Source organism: Sarcophilus harrisii, chromosome 1, assembly GCF_902635505.1.
Source record: "Sarcophilus harrisii chromosome 1, mSarHar1.11, whole genome shotgun sequence".
NCBI classification, from domain to species: Eukaryota; Metazoa; Chordata; class Mammalia; order Dasyuromorphia; family Dasyuridae; genus Sarcophilus; species Sarcophilus harrisii.
In genome coordinates, this window is record NC_045426.1 from 242,696,393 (window position 1) to 242,711,908 (window position 15,516).

General features: G+C 32.9%; 1 protein-coding gene across 2 annotated transcripts in view; it reads left to right on the forward strand.

The window, feature by feature from the left end:
- SNCAIP (synuclein alpha interacting protein) overlaps positions 1–15,516 on the forward strand; it is a 190,640-nt gene that overhangs the window by 159,980 nt on the left and 15,144 nt on the right. For both annotated transcript variants that reach the window (XM_031939011.1, XM_031939018.1), the window contains exons 6-8: positions 2,363–2,476; positions 7,409–7,534; positions 10,278–10,447. In XM_031939011.1, coding sequence (XP_031794871.1) covers positions 2,363–2,476; positions 7,409–7,534; positions 10,278–10,447 — 410 coding nt within the window. The remainder of the gene's footprint in view (positions 1–2,362; positions 2,477–7,408; positions 7,535–10,277; positions 10,448–15,516) is intronic.

Sequence of the window (15,516 nt, forward strand, 5' to 3'; positions counted from 1 at the left end):
GGATACAGCATTTAACCTTTATCACAGTTTCCTTATCAGTTTACTAGTGATTATAAGACCTGCTCTTTCTAGTTCCCTTGATTGTGGCAAAAAGAGCTCTTTATATAAATTAAGCCTCTATATAAATTTGAAATTTGTTTTGTTTTGTTTTGCCATACTCAGATGAGATCATGAATGTGGGAAGTATCAAGAGAAGTATAATAACATGCTATTCCTATGATATATCATTGTTGTTATCATGGTAAAGTAAATATTTTTAAACTATAATATTAACAAGCACCTGCACAAGGAAACATAGCTGTTAGTAATGGAAGTAGAGGGAAGGAAAAGGTGTAAAAGAACACAGCTGGGTCTGCTATGTTCTAGAAATTAGTTCAACCTGTTACAAAGGAGAGACTATAGACTGGGTCAACAGTATAGTCAACACAAGTGTACAGATGACAAAGCCAGTCAAAATTTTATGTTATGCAAGTGACTCGGTAAAAAAAATAACCAGGAAAAGCTGCACAGAACCTGCAGTAGTCTGATTATGGTTACCTGGTGTTTACCTGTCTTCCCTTTTGTGTTTCATTTCATACTTCTGCCCATAGAAAAGTCAGCAGAGATCTCCTGTCATGTCTATATTTTCCCATGTAATTTTATATTGGAGAATATAAGAGTCAGGGAAAGAGTAGGAAAGGCAGCATCTTCACCAACTCTTATCAAATCTCTGTGGCTTCAGATGGCTTCAAAAAATCAGAGCACTCCAGATATGGCTTCAAATACTTCTACATTGGAAGCTGGAAGAGAAAAGTGGCTGGCAACTTATTAGAGCCCCATCTATGGCTCAGACTTTAACTGTATCTGCTGCTTCTTCTCTGTGTCCTCTTGCTCAGATCATCCGGTCAGACTCAACTAGTTGTCATGTGCTTAGTATCCTTCAACACTCCATATTTTATTTTTTAGGATATTTATCAAAAAATGAGTTTGGTCAAGAAGGAAGGACCCCAACTGGGCTGGGCTGGGCTGGGCTGGGTTGGCTTATTTCTCTGCAACTGGAAGCCCCACTTGTCTCTTTGGGGAATTGAGTGGGAAGGGATAGTTAGGCTGAGGACTGAAGATGTATTCCTTTTGAGAAAAATTTGTTCAGCACTCATCTTTTTCACCACTCACTATGCCTTCTGGAATCAATTAATGATGAGTACTGAGATATCACTTTATAAACATTGAGGTGAATAATTATAAAGATCAGTATAAACTTTAAGATAATTATTAAGGTGAACATAAACTTTGAGATTGTTAGAAAATGTTTCCTCATTTATGAACAATCTCTAATCAAAAGAACAAAAGAAGACCTCTTTTATAGTTTGAGGTTTCACAGTCCTTAATATCCCTATCAGGAAAACATTTTAACAACAAAATATCCATACCCTGAAAAGAAAGACTGGGGGGAAAGGAGGGAGAAATATTATATGCTTGTATGTTTAGAAACTGAGACATTTACATGTTTATATATACATATATATTTCATATATAAAATATTTCTTACCCATTACATATCATACATGCATATATGTATATATTACCATAATATAATTAATATTAATAATATATCATATATAATATCAAAGCAGTTGATTCCGCTTTTGTCTCCATAATATTTACTATAAGTGTTATCTTCTTGTCTTAACAGCACTTGCTATTCAAAATAATTCTTAAATGCTTAATAACTGTGTAGGTAGAAAGCCCTATAGTCAATCATGAACCATAAAATAGCACTTAGTGAAAAATATCTGTCAAGAAAAATGATAATGAATTTTTTTATTTCCATGTTATAAACCATAAGTTGTAAATATAGCTGATCTATGATAGAAATAGTTCATAAAATTTTAAGTGTTTAAGGGAATATGTATTTTAGTTGAAATTGTGCCACCAGCTAAAGAAACCAAAATTAAAGAAAAATTAGGATAAGCATTGGAGCAAGAGATTCTAGGACAGATGCATTCATATATCTATCTACTTCTGTATTATAGTGGCAAGAACCCTGGCTTTGGCATCAAAGGATCTCAATATAAATTCTGATTCCACCAGTTATTACATGAGTGATTTTTAGCAAGTCTCTTTGTTTCACTGGCTTCAGTTCACTAATCTATAAAATGAGAGAGTTAGATTGTCTGCTCTTTAATGTCTTTTCTGGCTACAAATGCTATGAAATATGACCAAGACCATGAAGCAAGCTTAACAGTCTTGTAAATAAACTAAGCCACATGTAAAAGCCATTGTTCACAAATGATTTCTTCCAGAACCAAGTTTACCATTTCTGAAAAGTTTTTTTCAGATTAAAAACCACTTTAATATCTAACCTTTTTTTTTAACCATTTAGAATGGCCAGCTTGAGTGTGTACGATGGATGGTGAGTGAAACTGAAGCTATTGCAGAATTAAGTTGTTCAAAGGATTTCCCAAGTCTCATTCACTATGCAGGCTGCTATGGCCAGGTAGGCTGTTATTATAAATTATCCTCCTTTTATAATTTCAAGTAATAAACTTAAAAAAACTTAAACCTTTTTTTCATTAAAAATACTTATCTATGTAAAAAAAACAAACCTTTTTTCACTCAAAATACGTATCTATATTCTTATGGAGTGTCTTATTAAATGTGAAATTGGTCGAGCTATAATGAAAACCTGCTTTTCAGCAGATAAGTAGGCATGTGTCTATTTGAGACCATGAGTGACATGAGTTTTTTTTTTCCTTTGGGAAGTTATAGAGTTAATAGCAGATCTGTTGCCTATATTGCTATTACAAGTCTAGTGATAAAATTCATTACATTTCTTTAAGAGCAGTAATTTTAAGCTAACCAGGAAAAAAATGGAACTATAGTGTACTAACGATCCATATTATAACCCCCTTAAAGCAACAATTTATTTGAATAGATATAAGGGTATATTTTTATGGTAAAAAACAAAAGAAGTATGTTTGTTATATGTGAAATCATATTTTCTGACTTCATGACCATACCCCATAGAAATATATTGTAGTGTTGTTTTTAACAGATTATTATTTCTGAGCATTAAAAATCTCAAATTTAAAGATGTATATATGTATATATTTTGCATGTATATGTACATATATATATATATAAACACATATGTGCCTGTATATGTGTATTTGTGTATATATATATATATATATATAGTCATTATTCTTATGGGATATCTTTCATTTTTCTATGTGGACTCTTTCTGGTTCACTGGTGGTTCTTTTTGTAGAGTCTATTTTCTTTTACCAGAATGATCTGTGACATTTTTTTCTGTCATCCACAATGGTCAAGAAAAATGTCCAGTTTTATGTAAAAAAAAAACACCAAGGAAAGTAAAGATATATTTATTGTCTCTCATCTTCTAGGTATTTTTTATTTATTTTATTTTTTTATTTGGGTTACTTTGCAGAATTCATTGATTCAATAAGCAAACTTACTTAATAAATAAAAGAAACAGGCAGGAGCAAGAACTAAAAATTTGTAGAAGCCCACTATCCTTGGAATGTAAAAAAGTAACTATCTTAATTTATATCAATCTATAGAAGTAATGTGATAGATTGATCTGACAAGTCATTTGTGATGATGATGATGATGATGATGATTTTAATATAACTATTGGTAATAGCTAGCAAATATATAGTACTTTAAGCAAAGTGCTTTGTAAGTTCTCATCGATCTTATCACAACCCTATGAGATAGGTGATATAATTATCCTCATTTTATAGATGAAGAAAATGAAGTTAAGAAAGGTGAAATGACTTGCTCAGGATTCCATAGCTGATGAATTTCTAAGGCAGGCAGATTACACATCTAGCTCTATATAAAAATACTAGCTTTGAAGTCAGAAGATCTGATTTAAATCCTGCTCTGGTTTATTAACTATGTGAAGTGGAGTGAATCATAAAACTTCTCTGGTTCTCAGTTTTCTTATATGTAATAATGACAGAGTTGCACTATGTCCCCTTTAAGATGCATTTCGGAAGAAACTGATCATTGTACATCATTAATCCTAGTGTACATTCCAGAATACATGATATTGCCCTTTTATAGTAATTGGCTATAATTAATGTGAATATTAAAGGTAAATCTTTCCATTTTCCACTTTACTTTGCCTGTATAAATGCTAACTAAAAATTAAAAACCTTTTTGGAGAGATTTTGGCTAGGTTTACATGAAAAGAGGGAGGAAAGCCTATAACCGCTTAGAGACTTTTAAGTACAGTGAGTAAAGAGATATTTCACATTATTCATCTCATGGATATGGCTTTTTGTAGATCATGTTCAGTGTGATTAAAAAATGTTGTTTCTAATTATTTTGAAGCTCTTGGAAAGCAGTGGAAGGAAATGATACTTTTTGAGACTGAGTGGTTAATAATGAAATATTTTTGACTTGATTTAGAAAAATAATGAAATTATAAGCCTACTTGAAGAGATTATTTTTTATTCTTTGATTCACACTATCAGTTTTCATATTGTTAGTCCAGAGGTACAAGTTTTTATTAAGCACCTAATATGTTCTATGCATTGCTGCTAATCACTTTAGAGATATCTTATTTGAACTCAAGAATATTATGTATCCTCACATCATAAATTATAGTCTAGAACAGAGTACATAAATATTTTTGTGGGGTCATTACTATGAAAAAAAAGTTCAGCTAGTCTAAGCACAGCCACTTATATTTTAGATAACCTATGGGAATGCTAACATTGGAAAGAGAACAAAGAAAATATTTTCACAAAGACTATTCTTTGGCAATTTTCTAATCATTCCACACAAGCAAGTTCTACAAGCAGGCATTTCAATGTGCTTCTTCTGATTTTATTTTTTCAATAAATACTTCTATAAGAGATAGTACAAAGGAAAATTCCTTTCTTCATTTGTTTTGCTTATCCTCTGCCCATCATATATATTCTTAAAGCATTGGCTAGATCTGATTTGTATTCTTATGAAAATTAGTTTTAAATGTCCCCTTTAAATATGAGATAGCTAGTAGTTTTTTAGTGATCTGCTATAATTCATCTTCTGGGTGATAGCTACTGATTTTCCTCATCTTGACAAATGATGTTTCAGAGAGTGCAATTACTTCATCGCCTGCTTATAAAGAGTGAAACTAGCCAAAACGAATAAAAACCAGAAACCTCTAAGGACATTCAAGGAACAAGTAGAGAGAGTTCTTTGCCAGTTTTTCCCACTTTACATTATCTGTGTTCCTTGAGATACTGTTGGTTACCCAGACAATTGGGACAAAAACCCCTTTAGTCAATCAGGTTTCCTGACTGATAAATCATGTTATTCGTTTCATAGTTTAAATTTATGCAGGTGTCATACTCATAATTCTTTTTGCACCACAGCAGGGAGAATACAAAAACACAATGAACTGGGACCCAGGGATACCAAGATCCCTGCTCTGCTACTAATTAACTGTGATCTTTACAAAGTCATGTCAACTCTTTGAGCTTATTTTTTTAATTTGTAAAATAAGAAATTTTGATTGGATAATCTCTGAAGCCCCTGATACACTACAATTTTGTGACCCTAAATTCTTCCTGCTGTTAAAATATTTCCTTCAGAAATGTCTATATCTTTCTTAAAATCTCCATTAGGAAAGTGGACAAACTAATGGCTGATGCAAATTCATGATGTTATGATTTTCATTTTTTCAAGGAAATATTTACTAACCTAGATTACTCTTTCTGGGAACATTTTGGTAAACTGTATCCTCCATATTCTCTTACTATTTCCCAAAATCTAATTCAGAAACATTAGTTGTTATTTACATTTACTATACGGAAGGAAGGAAACAAAGGAAATTTGTGCTTTACAAAAATTATCTCATTTGATCTTTACAGCAATAATCCCAGGAATAAGATATTATCATTATTTCCATTTTATTGTCACCTGGTCCAGACTAAAATAAAATATTTCTGCCCTGCCCCTGAAGAAAGGAGGGTTTAAGCTCATGATCCATTCTCTAACCCTTCTTGAAGCCCCAGTCTCTCATCCCTCTTGCCTCACCTCTACCTAATTCTGTAGGGTCCCAGGAGGGCAGTAACCTTTTCTGTGTCTTTTTTGACTTACCAAAACTAAACTCTCCTTATGTACATTCATAGCAGGTTTCAGTACTGTTGAACTCATTATGATTGTCTTTCTCAGCAGGGGACCTCACTTCCCACTTGCTCATTTGGAAAAACTCCAGTGCAAAAATGTTCAATCCATTTTTGATGTTTTGCTCCTTTTCAAACACTGACCTGTTCCCCTGCATAAATGACTTTAAAGCAGTTTGCTATTTTCATCCAACATTCTTTTAGCAGATTAGTTGGCATGTTCTGAAGGTGAAGACAAATTTAATCCAGAAAAGTATAAAAGTTCATGACCAGTAAGAACAAATAATGGGGGTGGGGAGAGGAGAGGGAGAAGAACCCAAAGTTAAAAAGAAGTTCAGGATTGTTTCAAATGTACAATCTTCTAAATGTCAAACTCCACCCACTCAAATGTGGACTGTTGTTTTTACCCCTTTTATATTTATTTAAACTTTATATTTAATTTTTCTATTTTAAACCAATGTAATATATTTTCATTCCCCTACTTTTTCCTAGAGCCAAATATAACAAGAAAATACCACAGAAATGGGTTGTAGCAAAGTCTTCTTACTTGTCTCTCTTGGCCTGTGGAGGTCGGAATTCACAGCTTTGGTTTACCCTACTTCGTAATGGAAAGGGAAAAAAAAGTTAAAATAACACTAACATTCAGTTTAGTGAAATCCCTAGGGATTCTAATTTGATATCTCTAGTGATTTCTTATATAACCTATTTCTCCAGGATCATGATGGTATTATCTTTTCTAATGTTCCTACTGACAATGGGAAGAAATGGATTTTAAGTGTAAATATAAATGGCACTCATCAAAATAGTATTTGCTATTCAATATTTCACAAATTTTGAGACAATCTCAGAAGATTCTAAAGACTCTTTTGGAGTAGTTGGAAAACAAATTACTACAAACAAGGAGCCCTAAATTCTAATCTAGCTTTCCTATTACTAACTATGTGACATTGGGCAACTTATCCTATTTTGGGGGCCTTCCATTTGTTTCTTCATCTGTAAAGTAAGGAGATTAAAAAAGATAAATTCTGAGATCCCTTCTAGCACTAAAGTTTCTTCTCAGGTTTTAAGTTGGGTATTTTTCTAAGTTTCTTACTTCTTCAAACAAGGATATAGACCTCTTTAATCTCTTCAACAAATGTTTTTCCAATTTGCAATTCCAATCTGATAAGATTCTTTTTTGACACAAAACTTGTTTCTTTCTAAGCTACTCTACATGGATTTTTATTTTTCCTTTTCATTATTTCTGCTTATTTTTTTTTTACATGTGATTTGTTATTTTGTAGGAAAAAATCCTTCTCTGGCTTCTTCAGTTTATGCAAGAACAAGGGATCTCTTTGGATGAAGTTGACCAAGATGGTAACAGTGCAGTTCATGTAACATCACAGCATGGGTACCTAGGATGCATACAGGTAGTACAAATTCCCACTTCATTAGCACCAGGCTTTTTAGAAGAAGAGAAAAATCTGTAATATAACAAAAGTCATTGTTGATAATAAGAAGCAAATAAGTAATATTAGAATGAGGGAAGAATATCTGAATTAAATTAATGATCTCTAACAAGCACTACAGTAGACAGTGATCCAAATAGCTTCAAATCTATATATATGGTGTGATATATGTGTATCTATATATGATTTTATTGAACTTTATATATATATATATAGGGTTGTATACATACCAAGTTATATGGATAATAAGATGTTTGCTTTACAAGAATAATAACTTATTCATTCTATAACATAACATTTAGTAGGGGGAACAAAGTAATAGAGAGAATTATACTTAAAGAAGAAAAACAGACTACATAAAGATATTCTTGTGAGGTTATTTAAGATAGTAAATGATTAGGGCATCTTGATGGCATAGCAGGTAGAGTACTAATCCTGGAATTAGAAAGACTCATTCATGAATTCAAATCTGTCTTTAGATACTTACTAGCTATGTGAACTTGGGCAAGTCACTTATCTCTATTTACCTCAGTTTGCTTATCTGAAAAATTAGCTGGAGAAGAAATGACAAACCACTCAAATATTTTACAAAAAAATCCACAAAGGGGATCACAAAGTGTCAGACACAAGTGAAAAAAACAACATATGAATGACCAAGCAAGATATAAAGTAGAGGGTTATCTAAGAGACCCAATAAATCAGTGGTTCTCAAACTTTTGTTTTCAGTATCTTTATCTTATTAAAAATTATTGAGGATCTCTCCAAAGCATTTTTGTTTATCTGGATTATATTTCTAGACATTTACCACATTGGAAATAAAAACTATTTTTGAATTTGTAGACCCTCTAAAAGGATTTCAGAGATCCCCAAGATTCTCTAGACCATACTTTGAGAACCACTGCAATAGACTATATTTAAGTACGACTAAAGCTAGCCTGAAACTGAATCATATTAGGAATAAAATATGCAAACATTTCAGTCATCTTCCTATTATAGTTCCTATTATCTACTGTTTTTATTTTGGGATACTACATTTTTAAAATGTCAAGAAATTAGAGAGAATATAGAAGAGACAAGTAGGAAAGAAAAAATTAATTTAGCCTCAAAGTTGAAGGTTCATTAATCAAGAAGCAAGTATTAAGTGCTTATGGTGTATGTCACTGTCCTATGCAAAGGGGATAGGGTGGGGATAGCACAAAGACAAAGTTAGTACAATCTTTAACTGAAATGTTGAAGGGACTAGAGAGTGGACATAGTGCAACATGGTCATAGATAAGTAAATGTAATTTGTATACAAATAAGTAAATGTAATATGTATACAAGATAAATACATGGTTATTTGGGGAAAAGGCAGGAAATTATTAACAATCATGAGCAAAAGGAAAAGTCTAATGAAGGAGATAGCACTGGAAATAAACCTTGTAGGGAGATAAGAGTTTCAAGATATGAAAGGGAGAAAGGGAGAAACTTACTACAAACATGGTATGGAACTTGTGCAAAGGCACAGAGTAGGAAGCTGTAATGTTATGTGGGAGGAAAAAGAGGTGGACCAATTTAATTAGAAGATAGGAAGAATAACATATAATTAGCTCCCAAAAGTAGATAGGAGCCAGAGTGTGATAAGATTAAATGCCAAAGAAATGTGCATTTTATCCTAGAGGCAATAAGGAACCACTGAAGCTTTGTAATCACAGGAATAAAGTGGTCAAACTTGTACTTTAGGAATATCAACATGTTCATTGTGTGGAGGATGCATTAGAGAAAAAAGAGGCTGGATACATATGATCCAAATCTGAAGCTATTGTAGTAAAGGCTAGAGGTGATGAAGGCTTAAACTAGAATTGTTATGATGTCCATAGAAAGGAGGAGTTGCATGTAAGACAGGTGGTGAATGTAGAATTAATTATAATTTGTCAACTGATTGGATGTGAAGGATGAATGAGTATAGAACTGGAAAAGAATCAACTACATCAGCCCTTCAAAAAATTGTAGACTGTTATAGGTATACTTCCTATAGTCCTTAAAAATATCAAAAATGAAATACAGGGAGAATAAATTGATTTTGCCTGTTAAATACAGTTTTCAGGCTCTTACATAAATTTAAGATTATTCATCATTAAAGAGAAAAGATTTCTCTTCTTGATTGTTTAATTCATTTTAATTAAGTTAGATTGTATAATAGCTAGTTCTCAAATCATGAAATATAGCACTAATCAAAGACTCTGAGAAGAATAGATTTCCATATGGTAGGAGAGAAAAAGAGAACAGGGACAAAGTGGCAAAAGAAAAAATACATGAACAAGAAAATAGAAAACATGAGAAAGAAAGTACTAGAATGAAAAATATTGAAGTTAGAATGAGCATGGAATTTTGCTCACCATTGTTCATTTGTTCAATACTCCTCTGAGGTAAATGACAAATGCTGAGTTCACCTTTGCATTGTGGATGATCATAAACTTGAGAGAGAAAATACTTTCCCTTAATCAGCTTTAATTTTCAGCTCACTGAGAATTTAATGACCAGAAGTTTTATTTGACAAACGACAAACCACAACATATTTAGGGGTCCTTAAATGAACTAGGGCAATACCATATCAATGTCAGATGTTGGTAGTTGTTGAAAAATGACAATTGTGATGATAACAAAAAAAAAAGTTTTGACAATTCTTTTACAAATAAATTTCTCTGAATTTTTTTTTTGACAGACTCTGGTTGAATATGGAGCAAATGTTACCATGCAGAATCATGCAGGAGAGAAACCCTCCCAGAGTGCTGAGCGACATGGGCATACCATGTGTTCCCGTTACCTAGTGGTGGTGGAGACGTGTATGTCTCTAGCATCTCAGGTTGTGAAGCTAACCAAGCAACTGAAGGAGTGAGTTTTATTTCCTTTTCAGTAGAAAAAAATAGATTATTCTGAATTGCCCATCTGAAGAGTTAATGAAGTGCCTTTTCCTTTTACAGGTCATATGGCTAATTTCTAGAATCTATTTCATTTTTGTGTGATTTACTCTAAGGAATAAGGGACTAGGTGTGTGACTTCACTTACATGGGGAGCTACTTGGTAAAGAAAATCACCATACCAATACCAATTAGCAGTTTGTCTGCAATTTTTTAAAGATGAAACCTGAAGCCAAAAAACATTCGTGACTTGCCAAGGTTTACTGATTTCAAGTTTTCTTTCTACTTTATCACGTCTTACATAGGCAAATAAAAGGCTGTTAGTGCACGGCCTTAATTGTCTGTGTTCAAATCTTTAAAAATTCAGAGAGAAATAACTTTGTAGCATACAAATTATTCTGGTGAGATTACAAGACTAAACTGGAAGAAAAGTTTTCCATCCTCTTTATCCATTCATCTCTTTTTTACATTGACAGGGTGAAATTAAATGCATAATAATTTTCTGACCATGATTAAGAAAATTTACTTAAAATTATGGAAGCTTTTTTCTTACATTATTTTATTTTTCCAAATATGTATAAAGATAGTTTTCAATATTCATTTTTGTAAGATTTTGTATTCCAAATTTTTGTCTCTCATTCCTTTATCTTCCCCTTACTCAGATTGCTTATTGCAATAAGCAATCTGATATAAGTTAAATATGGGCAATCTGTTTAAATATATTTCCATATTTATTAAGTTGTAGAAGAAAAATCAGACCCACAGAAGAAAAAACACGAGGAAAAAAATAAGCAAAAAAAATGATGAAAATACTATGCTTTGATCCACATTCAGTCTCCACAATTCTCTGGATACAGATGGCATTTTACATCCCAAATCTATAAGAATATACATAATAATTTCAAAGCAGCAGTATAGAGGAGAGAATACTATGCTTGAAATCAGTAAGAACTAGTTTCAAAATAGGTGTGTAACTTTTGGCATATGAGTCACAACCTCTGTGTACTTCAAACAGCTTTCTAGAACTTATCAGTTTCTTATACTACAAATCAAAAATCTTACACTATCAAAAATATCTTAATTAGTCTTCAATTGATTGAATAAATTCAAAGGAGGAAAAAATACAAATTTAGCATTTAATATTAATTAAGCTAATTTTAGCTAGGTGAACTAGATAACCTAATAAATTATATATATATACAAGAATACTGAGAGCTTCCCCAACTTAATATAAATTAAATTACTTAAATATTAATTTATGACTGAATATAAACTTTTAGAACTGGGAAATGAGAAATCCTGGGAGTCATTTGAATAGCAATGATAATTAAAGCTATGAGAATGGTTATATATCATCAAGAAAAAAGTACATAATGAGGGATGTTATATTGGGAATAGTTACACTTAGAAGTCAGAAAGACAGACTATAAACTCTCAAGGAAAACCAAAAAAGAATACTCAGACAAATAGGAATTGAAAAATAGAACTTTGAACTGTTTAGAATTGTGCTGTTTAGAATTTCATGCATAAGTCCACCTGGCAAATGCATAAAAGAATTTATCCCTTTCTTTTAGTAAGATGGGGAAGAAAAATAAGCTTTAGAATGACAGCAATTTTTTCTTTAGTGTCTCCTTTAGACTGATCCTCAAAGTACATAACACATAAAAATTCACCCACTAAAGAATTCAGGGATGCCTTAAACTTTTTTTTTTTTTTTTGCAAATGGCCCAAGTTCAGCAATTTGGTTACAAGCTTTTGTCCATGGCCATAAAATATATATGCACACTAATGTGCTGCAGTCCTTTAATTCCCCTCAGATCTTGTTGGTGAGCACAGCTTAATAAAAGTATTTAAGTGAATGTAGCCAATGCTATGATTAATCAATAAGAAAGGCTCTGTGTTGACCCCAGGGCCTTCTCTAGATGAATTGTTTTATTACAGTATACTAAAGTCAGGTTGGGGAAATCTGAAGTGACTTAAATAAAGAATTTGGTTTAATGGGCATAGCTTTAGTCCCTGTGGCCTTATTTTTTCTTGATCTTTTGCATGAGTGCTAAAATTGGCTATCTCTTTCCATTAGCTCTCATATACCCCATAAATAACTTCGCATGGAGATGGAGTTGGGGGGAGGTATCAAGGGAAAGGTAGGACTCCTACTTTTCCTATTAAAAGGGTTGATGGAAGTCCAAACAGGGGGAGGGGACTAGAGACAAGGGAAAGTACCTAGATGGCTATTATTTTTCTACTAGCTGTCCATCCCCCAACTCATCTAAGCCTATTTAAGGCATACAACTCATAAATTAGTTTGAGGATAGACCAGGGACCTCTTGTTCACACAGAAGATTTTAATACTGTGAAAGGATTAGGATCAAGATCCCTAATGAGCATGGGACTCTCAATTTTGACATAGGATTAAGTGGACCAAGTTCAGCTTGGTACATACCAAGTTTTCAATGGGCAATATATCTTACTAGGCAATAAGATAAATAATATTATCTTACTATACTCTCTAGCAGTTCATAGGAAAACTTAAATTTAAGGATAACTGCTTTGGAAGGGAATTTGACTCTGTGAAGAAACTGGACCTAGCAAGGAGTGGTTAAGATAAAAGGGATACAGGGATGAAACGATGGGGAATATCTATGTGGGCTTGGGAATAGTGTTATATGGATAAAGAAAGTGGAGTTGTATTTGGGAGCACATACTGACCTCCTTTAGTAGGGTAGATATGAGGGAATGAAACTACCAAATATTTATGTCATTTACCAGAATGGGGGTGGAGGGGCAAGATGTGGGGGGCAAGAATTAAAAATGAATAGAATCAATAGATTGAAATGGTATTCTTCAGTTTTGCCAAAATCTTGATGCATTAGCATAGTGTTTTTTCCATCAAGAATTTCTCTTTTGTCCATTTGTAATTAACTAGATTAGTTCTTTTTAAATGCTCTTTTTCAGAGGGGAAAATTGAATAAAGACTATCATTCCTTCCTAAGTTTTAAGCAGTCTCTTTAGATGCCATGTTACTACTCAACACAATTATTTCTGACTACTTCTTTCAAAGTCACAACCTCCCAAGAGCTACCTAATAAACCTTTTGAAAGCAGATCTAAAGCTCTCTGTATCACCCACTCATTACAAATTCTTCCTAGCAAGCCTCCTGTCTATCACCACTCAGCAATACTGAAAGGATTTGGGGAGAAAGCATTATCCTTTAATGTTTTCTCTGACCTTCAGTCCTTTCTGTAACCAATTAGGTTTTCACCTTTGGTCAACTCCAGCTGCAGATGGACTTGACAGAATGAATTAGAGAAAATGAAAATAAACCCATACTTTTTTCTTAATCCTTCATTACTGGGACAAACTCAGACTCACTACCTCCAGAGAAGAACATTGCTGTGGGGTTGTGGTTGTTAGGTTAACTTTCATGGCACTAGACTTGGGAAACTATTAATTGGTGTTCACATAAATTGGCTTTAGAACAGAGAGAAAAGTAGTCTCTAAAAAGACAGAGCCTAAAGTTAGCTATTAGGAAAGTGAGGAAAAACATTCTTCCCCAGGGAAGGCATTCATGTTATAGAGAAGTTGTGTAGGAGAACCATTGGATTTGAATTAGAAGGGTTGGACTCATGCTCTAGTATTATTTACTGTGTACCTTCAGAAAGTCACACACAAATTTAACACCTGAAAAGACCTTAGAGATTACATAGTTCAAACCCCTCATTTTGGACAGAGGGAATTTGAATTCAGGTTCTCTGCCCCATTATAATATATTGACTCTCATTGAGCTGGTTTTCTCATTTCTAAAATAGAGATAGGAATAATTCCAGTAAACATCTATTAAGCACCTATTGTGTAATAGTGTAAGAATGAGGATCACTAATTTCTCAACTAAATCAAGCAGAAATATCCAGTAGGTGTGAACAAGACTTGGATGTCTCTCATGAATCAATCACTACCTTTCAGCCCAGAGTAAACATATTTGAATCAAAGACATTTACACTAGATTTGATAAGTCTTTGAAAAAAAATACACTGGAGGAAATGAAGTGATTCTACACAGAAATTGTATTTATATTATCTGAAAAATCGTCTTCAACTTCTGGGGTTTTATATAAAATAGAAAGCTCTGTTCAAGACCTCCAAGTTTAGGAGCATCTTGCAGTATAGAGAAGAGTATAGCTAAATCCCTCAGATAGAATTTCTGGAAAGATGGGGAAGGATTGAGATCCTCCATCACTTCTCTATCCATCCTTAATGAGAAGAAGATTTTATGAATGTCAGAGGGCTGTCTGATTTTTACTTTTCAGCAGTATCCTAGCAATGTTCCTGAAACAACAAAAATTAGTGACAGTATCTGCATTGGGAGCTGAGAGCACACTGGACACATTAAAGAAAAATAAATTCCAGACTTAACTGTGAGTGGCAAAACCATGCTAACTCAAGGAAAAAAAATGTCTAAAGTGGCTATCTGTACATGGAATTGTAGTAATGGTCTCTAACCTACCTTTTGTAGCAACTATATTTAAAAAATAAAAAAGAACAATAAGACAGCAAAAAACTACTATATATCTAAGGATAACTTCATGAATATCCTACCAAAGGAAAAAAAGAAACCAGGTATAAAAACAAATACCTATGAGTTAACCCTTTGCCACATATGGTTGGTGATTTTGAATCCATTCCCATTGTACTCTGTAAGTAGCCTCAGAGTACACATAAAATAATAATCATTACTTGGTATGACTTTTTTGCCCCTTACTTTGAATCATTTGGACTACTTTTATTTCTTTTGGGAGGAAAAGGAAGCAATTGGGTTTAAATGACTTGCTCAGCACCACACAGCTAATAAGTATCTGTGATAGATTTGAACTCAGGTCCTCCTGATTCCATTTTTTTCAATACTGATTAATCAGTAGCTTCTGACTATTCCTGCTCAACAACATTCAGTCTGGTTAATTTAGTTCAAACATTATATTTTATGATAGTTAATATGATGTGAGAAACTGTTCACAGATTGGTTTCACTTTTTACAACCAGTGGCTGT